This window comes from Phycomyces blakesleeanus (assembly GCF_001638985.1).
Source record: "Phycomyces blakesleeanus NRRL 1555(-) unplaced genomic scaffold PHYBLscaffold_6, whole genome shotgun sequence".
Classification (NCBI taxonomy): domain Eukaryota; kingdom Fungi; phylum Mucoromycota; class Mucoromycetes; order Mucorales; family Phycomycetaceae; genus Phycomyces; species Phycomyces blakesleeanus.
Window position 1 is genome coordinate 2,258,123 of NW_017265139.1, and position 14,286 is coordinate 2,272,408.

Genomic DNA, 14,286 nt, shown 5'->3' on the forward strand with positions numbered 1-14,286 from the left:
TAGTTTTGAAATAATAAACCATGAGAGCCGTTTTGCAGCGTGTAACAAGAGCAAGCGTAACAGGTACTAAAAAAAACCTAACTTAAGTTTCGCGAGCTCTTAATTCAGAATAGTTGACCACCAGGTTGTTGGCTCAATCCAAAAGGGCATTTGCGTGTTGGTTGGGATCGCAACCGATGATGTTGAGAAGGATGTGGATTACATGGTTAACAAGATTCTTAATGTTCGTGTATTCGATGACCAGGCCACAGGTACAATGTGGAAGGCTGGTGTTAAGCAAGCTGGACTAGAAATCTTATGTGGTAAGCTTAAAGGTTTCAATCAAATAGAAATTGATTTGCGGGTCGTAGACTGACATATATGTGTATATATAATCAAGTGTCACAGTTTACACTTCAGGGACAGACTACAAAAGGCAAGTAAAAAATAAACATAGTCGGGTATTTTCATATATGAATTATTAACTCCTTGAAAAATCATATAGGAAATAAGCCTGATTTCCACAGGGCAATGAAGACAGGCGATGCCAAATCGATGTACGAATTGTTTTTAGGCAAACTAGGCAAAGCTTATGATCCAGCCAAGATTCAAGGTAACTTGAATGATTTTAAGAGCTTGGATCTTACTGTGTACACTTACAAGTTTTTACTAACGAAAATACCGATCTTTGAAAGATGGCAAATTCGGTGAGATGATGTCGGTGGAAATTATCAATGATGGTGAGAACATTAATGCTTTATAATTCGGAGCATTGGCTTACATATTCTTCAATTACTAGGCCCCATCACTTTAGAGTTGGACTCTCGAAAGTTCACTTATGATGATATCAATTAATTTCATTATATTCTTTAATCAATAAAATAAATTCTTGAGAAATTAGAAGCCAAGTCATTAACAATTACCAATGTCTAGTCTTTGATTTATAGACATTGTTTTGTTTTTATTAAATAAACCCCTTTGATTTTCTTACTTTACATATTCTTGTTTTCGCTATCTAGCTTTTGTTTGCATTTGATTCTGATTTTGATTTTGTCTTGTTCTTTATACTACCAAGGTGCAGCGTTGGAATCCCATTCTGACTGTTGTTGCTGTTGTTGTTGGTGGTGTTGGTTATGTTGACCACCATGATGTTGACGATTGTTAGAGTGGAAATGATCATCGTCATCATCTTCGTGTAAACCACTGATGAACATATATATTAGTCAATCGCGAACATTTCCACACACAGCAAACACTTACATATTCTTTGACATGTATGGTTGGAGGAAAGAAGGAATTTCTTGTTGACATTCTTGGAGAATCTTGGTGAGATCCCTGGCGATACCCATACTTCCAGAATTAAAGAAAGAAGTTGCGAGACCGGCGTTTCCGACACGAGCAGTACGTCCAATACGATGAATGTATTCGTCAATATTAGGAGGCATATCATAGTTAACAACATGCATGATGTTGCGAATGTCGATACCACGAGCCACAACAGCTGTAGCAACTAAGATTGGGCATGTACCCGCCTTGAATGCCAGGATCGCGTCTTCACGTTCCATTTGTGATCTATCTCCATGGATAGAGGTGCTTGGAAACTTACACTCAAACAAGAATTGATCAAGCCTGTATAACGCTTTTTTTAGTTTCATGGAAACTAACTAATGTAACACACTTACGAGTCTGCACTTCTCTTGGTATCCACAAATATGAGTGTGCGGCATGGTGGTTGTGACATCAATAATTTCTTCAGTTCTTCACGCTTATCGGGTTCTTCAACCCAAATAACCTTCTGTGTGATATCCGTTGTAGTGCCACCTACACGACCAACCTTAAGGAACAAATAGTCAGGCTTAAGAAAGTCTCTGGCAAGCGCACGGATTTCTTTAGGGAATGTAGCACTATACATAAGTGTCTGGCGGCTTTTATTCATTCCTATTTTCATTTTATTATAAGAAAGAAAGAATAGTTCAGTACAGATAATATTGTGCTCTCAATTGATTATACCTCTTCTTTCGACAATGTCTCTGATGTCAAGCTCAAAACCCATGTCCAACATTCTGTCAGCCTCATCTAATACCAGATACTTTAAGTTTGATAGATCAATTTTTCCACGTTCTAAAAAGTCCTTTAATCGTCCTGGGGAAGCGACCAATATATCACATCCTTTCTCGAGCTCTCTCAATTGACCTGCAGTGCCTGCACCGCCATAAATAGCACTATCTCCATAGGTAATAATTCGAGTTATAATGATGAGCGATGTTTAAACCCATTATAGGATTTACTTACCATGGTCTCAGCATACTACGATAACAGAACTAAAAATTTCAACATAAACGTAAGTATTAAAAATAAAGAAAGAAGGCCCTATATATGCTTTATTCGATGATTTTTTAAGTAGAACAAAGACATTATTAATTACCCGTCTAGCTTCATCGAATATCTGAGAGCACAATTCACGAGTAGGTGCAATGATTAGAACAAGAGGTTTAGCCTTGAATCGGTGGGTATCATAGCCCTGAGGACGCGAGATAAGGTTAGCTGCATCACCAAAGATACGAGAGCACGTGGGGATCAGAAAAGCTGCTGTTTTTCCAGAACCTGTCTGAGCGCAGGCCATCAGGTCGCGTCCAGCAGTGACAATACTGATAGAATTGGCCTATATATAAGAGGTTTTGTAACAATATTTGATAGTAAGCCTCTTATTGATAAAAAAAAATTCCTTTGCATTTATACCTGAACAGGTGTTGGCTCTGTGTAACGGGCAAGAGCAATATTTTCTTTCATGGCAGGATGGAGATCGGCTGTAGCGAACTAGACCATAATGAAGATTAAGTTTTTTTTAAGTCTTTTTTTAACATGTATTCAATTACTACTTTTTAGTAGTTTACCGAAACGAATGCTGGCGGAGGATTTGTGCCTTGGATCTTGACAGGAATCGAGGCATACTTGCCGAAATTGAGACCACTGTGTACATGAGTGCCTTCAGAGAAGAGCTCTTTCTCGAGTTCAACATCACGAGGAGCGACTCCAGTTTCGTAGCCTGCTTTCCATTCGTATCTCTTTTTAGAGGATGCCCAATTATAATTACGCGAAGCGTCTTGGGGGTTCATTGTGTTTGATTAATGCAGCTGTGAGTTATGTGCAATAGTTTATTGTTCGAATTAATATTAATACCATCGTCACATTTTTTGCTTTATTATCCAGCGGCTCTTTAAACAAATATTGTGGAGCGACCATATTGGCAAATAAGCATAATATGTATTCTATTTTATTTAAGTGAGGCTGGAAAGAGCTGAGAAGGAAGCCATATCGAGAGGGCGATTAAGAAAAGAGGAGTGAATAGGTAAAGGATTTTGTAGTTGTCTAAGGGGATATACACGAGAGACAGGTACAGAAGCCTGGTTTTTAGCTACACCCTGGTGAGATCTTTTAATTTCGTCTCTTCGGCGTACGACATAGGCCATCCACTCAGGGCTAATACGAGCATCAGATTCACTATCTGCAAACCGCCTGGTAATGTTTCCTACTTCTTCAGAGGTGGGTCTGTTATTAGGATGAGGTTCAAGACAGGCAATAATTAGATCTTGGTACCAGCGAGGTACACCAGGAATCCGCTCAATCCTGTAGACATTCGTATTACTTAGGAGGATTTCGGGGTCGGGAAAATTGATGCCTGAAATCAATTGCCACATCATGATTCCCAAACTATAGACATCAGATTTTTCTGTGTAAATTCCTTGTCTGACTTCAGGTGCTATGTATGGTATTCGTCCATAATGCACCATGGCCTGTTGGGTGACTTTTGTAGCTTCATTTGAAGCTGTTGAGAATCGATAGTCAACTAGATGATAGTCGTCTCCGCATAGTACATTGCGAGGGTGTACATTACGATGGCACATTTTAATCTCATCGTGGAGACTTGCCATGTTCACTGCTAAACGTGTTACTGCGTACAATACTGCTGGCATACTGAATGGAATAGGTCGTCCGATAAAGTTCTCTAGGTTCCCCTGTTCCGCTAATGTTCCCACCATCATCAAATCGCCTGTGCTCTCACACACCGTCAATCCATGAAACAATAGAGCCAAAAATGCCCTTGATTGTACTACAATCTAAGCTTTTTTGTGTCCTTCATAAGTTCTAAATCTCTACCTTGATTCAAAAGGGTTTCGAATTGGTTACTATGATAATTACCTCATTCAAAACCTTTTCATCCACGACCTTGAGCACAACAGGTCGGATATGTGTACCCTGAGCATAGCCACGGCCATCATCAGATATTCCCACACTAACGTCGTAAGGAAGTCCAACCTCGGCTTCATATACAGCTGAAAACCCGCCTGCACCAATAAATACTAGATTAGAGAACCACTTCCAGGGATACCATCGCATGTAGCGTGCCAGTTCATGTTTGTAAATAGCTTCAATCGCCTTGTGACTTTTTGGATGAAAAGATTCAACCACACGAGAGACATTATTGTCACCAAGTACAAGAAGATTTTCGTATGAAAGTGCCTGTCGCCATGCAATATGCCAATGCTGTTCCAGAGTGTGTAAGACACACGTATGTGCCGGTAAAAACAATAATATAAAAATAATAATTATATCTTACCCAGTGGGTATCGAAGTGAATGTCTCGTAACGAGTATTTTTCAAGAGTGATACTATAAAGATCGAGGATTGCAGTGTGCACAGTGCATGGTTGAGCAAATGCCGTTAGAAAGGGCACATGGAATTCAAGAGGATAAGCCGCAATGAGATTGTGAATGTCTTGAATTGTTTGGCTGACAAGATCGGTTTTTACGATTTCTTCCTGGTAATGGTGATCAGGATGCAGCCTGTTGAGAGACGCATGATTCATGGTGGTGTGTTTTGGCTTATTGGCCAACAAATGAAATACTGTCAATGACCCAGGAATAACTGGTCTTTTTCAGTGTGACCTGTATTTGATCCAACACTATACCAAGACTGATTGGGACACTTGAAAAGAAATTTCGTGCCCGACGGATCAACTTTTTATTGGAAAAATAACAACAATAGCTATAGCTTATTTTTGCTTACAGTTTGTGAGTCAAGTCAGGGTCATACCAAATTATATAAGATACAATGGTGAGACGTATATGATCAATTAATTACGAAAGAATTCTTTAACAATATTGTAATTCACTGAAGGATACTTTTAATATTTACTAAAATCAGAAAACCGAATTAACAATTAAAATGACAGGTTGCGAGCTTGACCATGAAATATCCGCTAATCCTAGGGGGTAAACCTTTTATGATGAGAGTTGCCGTATCGATGTTACCATATCGCCTAAAGGTAACTTGTTATGTAAAGTTCAATAATTATATCTGGCCCCTAAAAATCCATAATTCTTATTACTATCATAACAAAGTTACTTTAATAGAGAAAGAGAGAGAGAGAGGATTTGCACCATTTTAGACAATTTAAAGGATTTCAGAAACAATTCTTGAAGATACTTTTCGAAAAAGCTACTTTTTTTATTCTATACTTTTATGGAAAAACAATATATACCTACTCACTTGTAAATATGACCTTTTGTTAATAAATCAATACGCTTTATCTTATATGTACATCGTATAATGTGTCATAGGATTCTTACATAAAATTACGAGACATTGATTACCATGTTTTAATCTATCGTATACTTTCATATCATACATACTATTTGATTGTTTCTGTCATTTATTTTCCGTCTTATTTAGCATTATACAACCTTAAATGTTTCCGTATTACCCAAGATATAATTCATGAGCAGGTTATATCTGTGGGGACGAGTAAGAAACTTAGACGTCAAGGTTTTTTGAGATCAATAGAGTGATATTAGAAAATCCAGACAAGCAATCCAGGTATATGATGCTAGCATCTCCATCCTAAAGCAAACCTACGATACTTCTCAAGAGCCTACTTCCAAAAGGGCTAATATTTCTGAGTCGGAAGACATTCTATGCGCTCATAGTTTCCCGTCAGAGCAACGTAAAAAATATGGTCTTTGTATGTCAATTGATCTTGAAAGAAGGTACTTGTTATACTGAGGGGGTGAAGAATTATGAAAAATTGATATTGAAACATACGTATAAAAAAAGGGGGGGACGAAAAGTAGTGTTTAATTAAAATTCAACCTTAAACCAACCCTTAAATTCCCTCTCAAAAAAAGTTTGTACAAAGCTCCCACTAAAGTCCCTCTGTGTGTGTGTGTTTTTACCATAGCGTAATATCTTTATTTAAAGAAGAAAAATTGGCTCTATTATATGAAAATGAATATGGATATTAATATGAAATCTACAGAAGCAACATTATTGATAATAGTTCCAAAAGCTTCAACTCGATCGAATACAACCACATTCTTTAATAAAACCAAATCTCGTCTATATTCTGTTCAACATCAAAAACATTCTGGTGTACAAGTGAGACCTAAGTTTATATTGAGTTTCTGAAGAAAACTTGTTTATTTGATGTTTTCAATTGGCTTTATAATTTTCTTTTGTGATTGTGCGTGTAAATAGCAACCTGGCGTTTACATTAGAGATGAGATGACGGGAGTGAATATCAATTCACACATTAGAGGGATGATAAGATGAATGGACAAGATAGTGAATGAATGAAAATGGTATTTAAAGTTCGTCTTTGACGGGCTTCTTGGCAGCCTCGGGAATGGCCTCGATAATCTTCTGCTCGACCTCTTCCTTAATCTCGGCTACATTCTCCTTAACTTCTGCGGCGGCCTCATCGAGGTTGATTTCATCATCAAAGTTGAGTTCATCAAAGTTGATCTCCATATCACCAGACTCGCCACCCTCCAAAGGCTTATCATCGGCCTCAGTACCAACAGCAGCTTGTTCAGCGTCTGCCTCTTCTTGTGCCTTTGCCAATTCAGCCTCATGAACAGCCTTAGCTTCCTTCTCCTTGACAGCAAGATCGAGGGACTCTTGACGGATGGCCTCGGCTTCCTTGATATCATCAGTCACAAGGAAGTTATCGAACAAAGAACCGCTCTTGACCTGCCACAAATCGAGGCCGAGGTTTCCAAAGGTATAAGCGTAAATCTCATTGTCAACCTTGTATTCGGGGTTGTCAATCTCGGGGTGGATCCAGGGACCCTTGTAGTCAGGGTTGGGAATGCGCTGTGCGGCCCATGGGCCCTTGAAGTCAGGGTTAGGAACAGATGGTGCCTCCCACTCTCCATCCATCTCATCATCCCAGTCTTCAGGCTTGACGGCTTCGGGGTCAGCAAGGAACTCGGGAATAGAGTCGTAGTCAATGGGTTTTTTGTCTTCGGGATCGTCAATTTCATGCTCATCAACCCAGTCGGCGGGCTTGGAAGCACTAGGATCCTTGATGGTCTTGGGGCCAAGGAAATCCCAGTCCTCAATCAATTCACCGGAAGCCTTCTCTTCACCATCAACAAGGATTTGGTAGGTCTGGTCAGGCTTTACGATAAGAGTGTATGTGTGGGTATCGACGTCGTTAGGTGCAGATACAGTCTTCTTGAGGTCATAGTTGACACCTTTGTAGTTGAAGATGGCATGAACCATTGCCTTGGTTCCGCAGAAGTCAGGGCCGAACATGATGTTGTATTCACTGTCGCCGTTGAAAGTCTTGGGGTCAAACTTGTCAGAGAAGATCTATAGACAAAGATAAGTACTCGAGCATTTTACGGAATTGATCAATCTTTATCTACCTTGACATAGTTTCCACCACAATCAATGTGCTGTTCGTTCTTGACATCGTACTGGATTACCAAGTCCTTACCCTTGTTGGTGAAAGGCTTGATAGGGGTCGAGGTAGCGTAAAAGCGGTAGTCCTCGGTAGTTCTCAGAGCATTGCTCTTGTTTTCGTCTGCAAACCACTTTCCGGTAGTGACCTCCAACTTGCCAAGGTCGGCACGGTGGGTTGAAGGGGTCCAGCGTTGGGTCCAGTTTTCACCATCAGAGAAGGTCTCGTGAAGGAAGATTTCAGCAGAAGCAAGGGAGGCAAGGCCGAGTACAGTAGCAATTGTAAAAATCTTCATGGTATAAATTAAAGCAGAGAGAAAGAGAATACGGATTGTGTACTTGAGAGGACTCAATCCTTTATATACAAAGCACGCGTGAACAAACTGACGTGGCAGGCTGCTTTGCCTATGAATTTGAGCCAATAACAAGGGCGGTCCGTGGGTTGTCTTGATGGCAACTCCGGATTGGCTGAGGCTGGGGCTGAGAAGTCTGTGTCATTGGTTTTTTTTAAATGAGTTTTTCCCTTCGCATGTTTAATAATATGTGCGCCGATGTAACTCCAAAATTAGTAGCTTGCCCTTGGAGAATTTTACGTAAAATATAATTTATTTTTGCCCAATTAATTAACTCACAAAGAAACTAGTATCTGTTGAGAGTGGTATTGTGCAGTGAGAAAAGACATAGAGAAAGAAATAGAGAGAATGAGATAGTAAGAGATAAAGGGTGAAAAAGAGAGATTCTATCATTTAAGCTAGTGAACCTTGTGCCTGTGACGCACCTACAAGATATAAAGCTAAATTAGCTTTATATGTATATATATATTTCTAATTTGTAGCAATATTCTGATATGATAATGGTATTGGATACTATATGGTTTAATGATAATGTCCAGTTATTACTATGTAGGAAAGCTTCCTAAATGTTATTGACTCTTTATGTTTGTTAGGAAACAAAAGTACTCTAGTTAAGCGCAGTTCATGCATGAGAATAAGATATTCTCTCCATTGTTCTTGGTTCGTTAATTAGATACAATGTCGTTACCTTTTACTGTGTCACACATTTATATATAGACTAAGTAGGTTTGAATACTAGAGCTACTTTTTTGATATAATTGACATTAATGTCTTCATTTTATCATATTATATATATATATATATATATACATTCACGCCCAGGAATACCTAAATTACAATCATATTCATATTCTATACGCGACCCTAATCCACACCATATGTACATTAGCCTACATAATCATCCTTGTGAGCATATGTATCATAAATAAAACAAAACAAAACAAAGCAAAGCAAAGCAAAGCAAAGCAAAGCAAAGCAAAGCAAAAAAGAAAAGGTCTTGTTGCCTAATATAAATCATCTGTAAGATATATATAAGTACATATATAAAAGTGTAAGCGATCTTGAGTAACGTTTACTGTGTAACTGGCTATACTATGCATTTATCTCGTTTGATAAATCTAAACATGCAAAGGGTATTTTTCTTTGCAGCCCTTGGCTTCTTTGAATGAGTACAAGGTTGAAGTTCTAGTCGGCGAAAATATTGCTTAAATTTTCGCAGGGACATATATTTAAAAACAAGTTATTTTTATATGACAATGGTGGCATAATCAGAACGTTATCCTTTTATAGAAGTATCTTTTTATTGGACAAGTTAAGCCTTGGCTTCCTGTTATTTTTTTTTTCTACTTCCTATGTCTGTGTTCCACCAGAAGCAATTTTCTCTTCCTTCCTTCCTTCCACTTCACCATGACAGGATCAATCCGATTGAAGAAGGCAGCAATCACTAAAGAAAAGGCACCGCAGAAGTCACTCTCAGAACGTGTTATCGACTTTGAACTAGGTAAGGATCCACAGAAAACAAGTACTCGACCTTTAACTTCTTTATTTCTTCTTCTCTTTAGAAATATCAGGGCTGGTCTCTTTAATTCTGGTGGCAGCTTATTTGCTAGATATTCCCCTTGCGCGCAGATGCTTGTTTATATCGTATGAGTATGGCATAGACGCCTACGGAAAAGGCATATATGATATCTATTTCGTGAGTTTTTGGATCATTGCCTTTACTTTTCTACGCGCGGGTATGATGAAATACATCTTCTCTCCTATGGCAGGCTTGTGGGCTATTCCTTCAACAACTAAGCGCCAGAGAATCGCAGAACAAAGCTTTATCTGCTTCTACTATACTCTCTTTTGGTCCCTTGGAATGGTAAGTAATTCATAATGGGCTTAGTGCCAAGTGAAGGCTTTGTGGTGTAAGATCTTTACAGTGACACTTATTAAACGGAATGTAGTATATCATGTACAACAGCCCCCATTGGTTTGACACGACCCATTACTGGATTGACTACCCGCACATCTTTATATCCCGCATCACAAAATATTATTACTTGATGCAAACTGCTTTTTGGTTCCAGCAGATTTATGTTCTCCATGTTGAAAAGAAACGCAAGGACCACCTGGCTATGCTGCTCCACCATATCATCACAATAATTTTGCTGGTAGCCAGCTACTACACTAACTTTACTCGGATTGGCAACAGTGTTCTTTGTTGCATGGATCTCGCAGACGTCTTCTTATCAGTAAGTCATTGATTTATTTGATCCTTCTACTTGATCTAATTAGGAATCCAAGTTTGCGAAGATTCTCAAATACCTCGGTTACTCAAATGTGTGCGATGTTGTCTTTGGTCTGTTCGCCGTTTTCTGGCCTATAACTCGGCATGTTCTATTTTCTATTATTATCTGGTCTACAGCGGGTAATTACATTTTACAGTATATATATATATCACTCTTATATATTAACTGTTGCATCATATAGTCGAACCCCCGAAATACCTTGATATGCTATGGGAGCCATCTAAGGGGAAATATTTTACACCATTTACCCAAAAGATTTATCTTGGCCTCTTTTTGCTCCTCAATATTCTGATGTTCTACTGGTTCCTGATGATCATCAAGGTGATTGTCAAGGTTCTCCAGGGAAATAATGCAGAGGACACCCGGAGTGATGATGAGGATGAAGATGATAAGGAAGAGGATGATGTCAAAATAGTAGAACAACCAGTGAAAGAAAAGAGCTAGACTGCTCTGAGATCTGTTTCCTCCCAAATTCCCCTTCCAACATCCCTTCTACCTTGTATTATTCCTATCTTCCTTTTCCTTTTGTTTTGTATTCAAAAATAACTTAGACTACAAGGCACTTTATGGCTTGCTTTCTACCTTTCATTCTATTTGTTTGAGTATTGTTTTCATTTCATTTTTTTAGTTCACTAACAAGTTATCAATCAGGCGAGTCTTGCCTACATACACAGCTCCACTCATCACACAGCCTCCCTCCTTAAGCTTATCTCCAACCTCCGAGAGATCAGACTTGTCATTGATACTGATGTAATCCAACTTGATCTCCCAGCCCTCGTTGAGTTTTTTAACCTTTTGACGTTCTTCTTCTACAACTGCATGGGCTGCCTTGATTAAGGATGATACATTATGCTCCCCTGCTGCATAAAGCTTTTCCATCTTCTTGAGGGCATTGTACAGTACAAGTGCATGAGCACGCTGAGAAGGGGTTAGATAGGTATTGCGAGATGACATTGCTAGGCCATCCTCTTCGCGTGTCGTAGGGCAGATTTCCAGCTTGATAGGGAAATGCATATCCCGGATCATGGACTTAATCACATAACACTGTTGGACTAATCAAGTAAGGTCATCCAATTGGTGTTTTGAGAATGCTTGTTCAACCCAAAGCTATACTGTGGTTCTACTTACTATCCTTTTGGCCAAAGAATGCATTATCAGGCTGGACCTACATATATTTATACATAAAAAGCATACATATTAAGTTGGCTATATTTTGTGTGTCAATACATGCATTACAAGGGGACTTACAATATTAAAGAATTTAGAAACCACAGTCGTAACACCTCGGAAGAAAGCCGGTCGAGTCTTTCCTTCAAGAATCTCAGAAATTCCTTTGACTTCTACAAAGGTACCCTTTTGCTTAGAGACATCCAAGTCAATCCCGGCTGGGTACATTTCTTCTACTTGGGGCACTAGTACAGCAGAAGCGACTCCGGGACCCAGAGAAGCTAATTTGTCTAAATCGGCTTGCAAAGTACGTGGGTAACTCGAAAGGTCTTCATGAGGTGCAAATTGAGCTGGGTTGACAAAGATAGTCAGTGCGACATGGTCACAGTGTGACTTGGCCGTTGAAACTAACACCAACAATAGACAGAACACTCAATGTCAGGAATACAATAACAAATTGTGTAGTAGACAATGCTCTACCTAATGCTAAATGACCCTTGTGAAGAGCACCCATAGTGGGTACATAACCCAGTGTCTTGCGGTCCAGCAAAATTTCGCGTCTCCATTGTCTAAAGTCTGCGATCTTGTTGAAGAGGCGAATTCCAGGGGGAATCTTGACTATATGTGTGTGAGTATAGCTACAAAAAGGTGCTTTTAACGAGTTTGCTTACTTGCACTAGCCATAATGATCTCAATTGAAGTTTATCTGAATATTACGAATCGAACAATAACAGCAGCAATTGCAAGGGAGAGGGTATGAGGTACTATTCTCTTGAGGGGATCACTTGTTGTGACGCGACTTTTCCTGTATTTTCTTTTTGTCCGCACACAAAGTGGCATTATTCGATCTTTCCAATGCTCAATTGTCGTCTCCAATCCGTTCGTCCATTGACTTCTGTCTTGCGATCCCGCATTGTACATGCCACGTTTGGAACTACCCGTGCTCTTTCTACTAAACATGAGCCGGTCACTATCTATGAAGGACCTCTGGCCAATGTAGCCAAGAAGCTGAAATTGTTCTCCATTACCTCTCTTGGTCTTGGTACTGGCATTTCTCCTTTTATCTTTATGATTGACGTGCCAGTACCGTTCGTTGCCAAAGCCGCTTTGGCCGGTGCAGGTAAATTGAAATAGAGTTGCAAAGTATTACTAGCACGTTTTATGTATGATAAGCTAAAATAAAATCACTGTAAAAATACAATGACAGCTATTGTCACCAGTGCAGCTTCGACAGGTTTGATCCAGTGGGTCATGTCACCTTATGTTACCAAGATCACTACGACCTGCCCTGAACCTGTTCCAACCCAACTCACCTTGCACACCCTTAACTTCTTCGCAAAAGAGCATAAGACCACAGTACCTACCGATGTCCTTACGCCATCTACACGTATTTTCACCAGCTGGATGGTGACAGACCCTACAGTAGCAGAGGGTATGGTTGGGAACAAACCTGCTAAACCTAAGATGCTGTTTTATGTACATCCAGAACTATGCGAAGAGCCTGGAACCATGAAGGATATTGTCGACCAGGTGGGGATCGGTAAAGGCTTTTAGATTTTTTTTTAAAAAAAATATAGACTATATAAAATACCTTGTTTTCAATAATAATAATAAAGTCAAAGAAAGAAAGAGAAAGATATTTAGATAACAAGTATGATGAAACATTATTTTTTGTGCCTTTTTGCCTTGCGCGTGAGATATACAATGTATAATCATAACCACTGGCGAGCGAAGTAATATGCACATAGCATAAGTAACAATATCGCAATATTTTCTGTAAATGTTTCTCATAAACACCGGTAAAAGAGTTCTAATAATGGCTCTTGCTGTTACCAAGCAAAATATCCAACGATATACTATATAGGACAAATAGTTTGGGTGTATAGTTGATTGTGGTGAATATCCAATCCAAAGCTTCATTAATTAAGATAAAAACAAGGAGGTTTAAGATAATACAGGTGAATTAAAACTCGATCGTACTGCACTTCTAATGGCATAAAAGTTGTATTACATGGTTCTTCAAACAACAAAACGAGTAATCTGTGATACAACTAAGCTTTTTGCATGATATGAGCGTAAATTCTGTTTAATAGTCTTCTATTTAAGTGGTATTAAGAGCATATAAAAAGAGTTTTGAGCTGTACCTTTTTTCTTCTGTTTTTCCTTATAAGTTTTTGCTGAATATCTGATTTTATTTGGTGTGTAATATAATTGATCTGTACTTTTTTACCGTTTCCTACTGAAAGTGCGTAAACATATACAGTTGCTTCTTGGTATCAAATATGCGCATAAAAGTCTAAATTTAATTTCTACTATATACGTAGGGGTGTTCAACAGTCCTTTAAGCTTTTAGGCTCATACTTTTGGATTTAATGTTTTGAAGTTAATTTTGACCAATAATTTCTGTAACTTAAAGTCTAAAAGTCATTAATACTAGGGCTAAAAATCTTTTATTCTTTTAATTTATTAACAAGCCTCAACCACTATCATTTATGGACAATATCTTAAAAAGCTTAAGTCTAAAAGCTTAAAGGACTTTTGAAATCTCCTAATTTGGCTCAATCTCAAATTTAAATACGAGACTCATATCATAAAGAATATTATGACTTTATATTATTCTGGCTATACCGATGATTATCACACACTTTATCAAGATTAATTCAGTCATGATTTTTCCTTTGATTAGAAAAATCGTGTAGTAAAACTTAAAAGGAACTCGGAATGTTGGAATTTAATTGATATATACGACT

General features: G+C 38.6%; 8 protein-coding genes across 8 annotated transcripts; 4 read left to right on the plus strand and 4 right to left on the minus strand.

Moving 5' to 3' along the window:
- Positions 1-20: 20 nt before the first annotated feature.
- Positions 21-834, plus strand: PHYBLDRAFT_154988 (hypothetical protein; the record flags this gene model as incomplete). The annotated part of the gene is made up of 6 exons (XM_018433372.1): positions 21-63; positions 114-302; positions 380-415; positions 485-592; positions 675-719; positions 779-834. The coding sequence occupies 6 exons, from the start codon at positions 21-23 to the stop codon at positions 832-834; spliced, it is 477 nt and encodes a 158-aa protein (XP_018294471.1).
- A 401-nt stretch (positions 835-1,235) lies between these two features.
- PHYBLDRAFT_74388 (hypothetical protein) lies at positions 1,236-2,888 on the minus strand (the record flags this gene model as incomplete). Its single annotated transcript, XM_018443017.1, has 7 exons — positions 2,874-2,888; positions 2,719-2,796; positions 2,405-2,641; positions 2,272-2,300; positions 1,990-2,201; positions 1,672-1,917; positions 1,236-1,639 (listed from the first exon to the last, which is right to left on the minus strand). Exons 2-7 carry the CDS (start codon positions 2,767-2,769, stop codon positions 1,236-1,238), a joined length of 1,179 nt encoding a protein of 392 aa, XP_018294472.1. The 5' UTR covers positions 2,770-2,796; positions 2,874-2,888.
- A 369-nt stretch (positions 2,889-3,257) lies between these two features.
- On the minus strand, positions 3,258-4,846 carry PHYBLDRAFT_59967 (hypothetical protein; the record flags this gene model as incomplete). The annotated part of the gene is made up of 3 exons (XM_018440583.1): positions 3,258-4,097; positions 4,180-4,524; positions 4,598-4,846. The coding sequence occupies 3 exons, from the start codon at positions 4,844-4,846 to the stop codon at positions 3,258-3,260; spliced, it is 1,434 nt and encodes a 477-aa protein (XP_018294473.1).
- A 359-nt stretch (positions 4,847-5,205) lies between these two features.
- PHYBLDRAFT_59968 (hypothetical protein) lies at positions 5,206-6,121 on the plus strand (the record flags this gene model as incomplete). The annotated part of the gene is made up of 5 exons (XM_018440584.1): positions 5,206-5,252; positions 5,274-5,305; positions 5,713-5,765; positions 5,824-6,026; positions 6,094-6,121. 5 exons carry the CDS (start codon positions 5,206-5,208, stop codon positions 6,119-6,121), a joined length of 363 nt encoding a protein of 120 aa, XP_018294474.1.
- A 302-nt stretch (positions 6,122-6,423) lies between these two features.
- On the minus strand, positions 6,424-8,035 carry PHYBLDRAFT_123686 (Calreticulin CNE1). Its single transcript, XM_018428943.1, has 2 exons — positions 7,689-8,035; positions 6,424-7,632 (listed from the first exon to the last, which is right to left on the minus strand). Exons 1-2 carry the CDS (start codon positions 8,016-8,018, stop codon positions 6,622-6,624), a joined length of 1,341 nt encoding a protein of 446 aa, XP_018294475.1. The 5' UTR covers positions 8,019-8,035; the 3' UTR covers positions 6,424-6,621.
- A 1,655-nt stretch (positions 8,036-9,690) lies between these two features.
- On the plus strand, positions 9,691-10,747 carry PHYBLDRAFT_4109 (hypothetical protein; the record flags this gene model as incomplete). Its single annotated transcript, XM_018440154.1, has 4 exons — positions 9,691-9,939; positions 10,025-10,312; positions 10,365-10,488; positions 10,551-10,747. Coding segments are annotated over 4 exons (858 nt in total), but the record flags the coding sequence as incomplete, so codon positions are not given.
- Positions 10,748-10,903: 156 nt separating this feature from the next.
- On the minus strand, positions 10,904-12,220 carry PHYBLDRAFT_180675 (hypothetical protein; the record flags this gene model as incomplete). The annotated part of the gene is made up of 5 exons (XM_018438348.1): positions 10,904-11,421; positions 11,498-11,534; positions 11,618-11,943; positions 12,017-12,154; positions 12,208-12,220. The coding sequence occupies 5 exons, from the start codon at positions 12,218-12,220 to the stop codon at positions 10,994-10,996; spliced, it is 942 nt and encodes a 313-aa protein (XP_018294477.1). The 3' UTR covers positions 10,904-10,993.
- Positions 12,221-12,391: 171 nt separating this feature from the next.
- PHYBLDRAFT_180676 (hypothetical protein) lies at positions 12,392-13,154 on the plus strand (the record flags this gene model as incomplete). Its single annotated transcript, XM_018438349.1, has 2 exons — positions 12,392-12,656; positions 12,744-13,154. 2 exons carry the CDS (start codon positions 12,392-12,394, stop codon positions 13,088-13,090), a joined length of 612 nt encoding a protein of 203 aa, XP_018294478.1. The 3' UTR covers positions 13,091-13,154.
- Positions 13,155-14,286: the final 1,132 nt, after the last annotated feature.

What these genes read in the sequence shown, in the direction of transcription:
- PHYBLDRAFT_123686 (XM_018428943.1), bottom strand. Translation starts at nt 8,018, where the DNA reads ATGAAGATTTTTACAATTGCTACTGTACTCGGCCTTGCCTCCCTTGCT. An exon ending in GTGGTGGAAACTATGTCAAG is followed by an intron (nt 7,633 to 7,688) that starts GTAGATAAAGAT and finishes CTTTGTCTATAG; the next exon opens with ATCTTCTCTGACAAGTTTGA.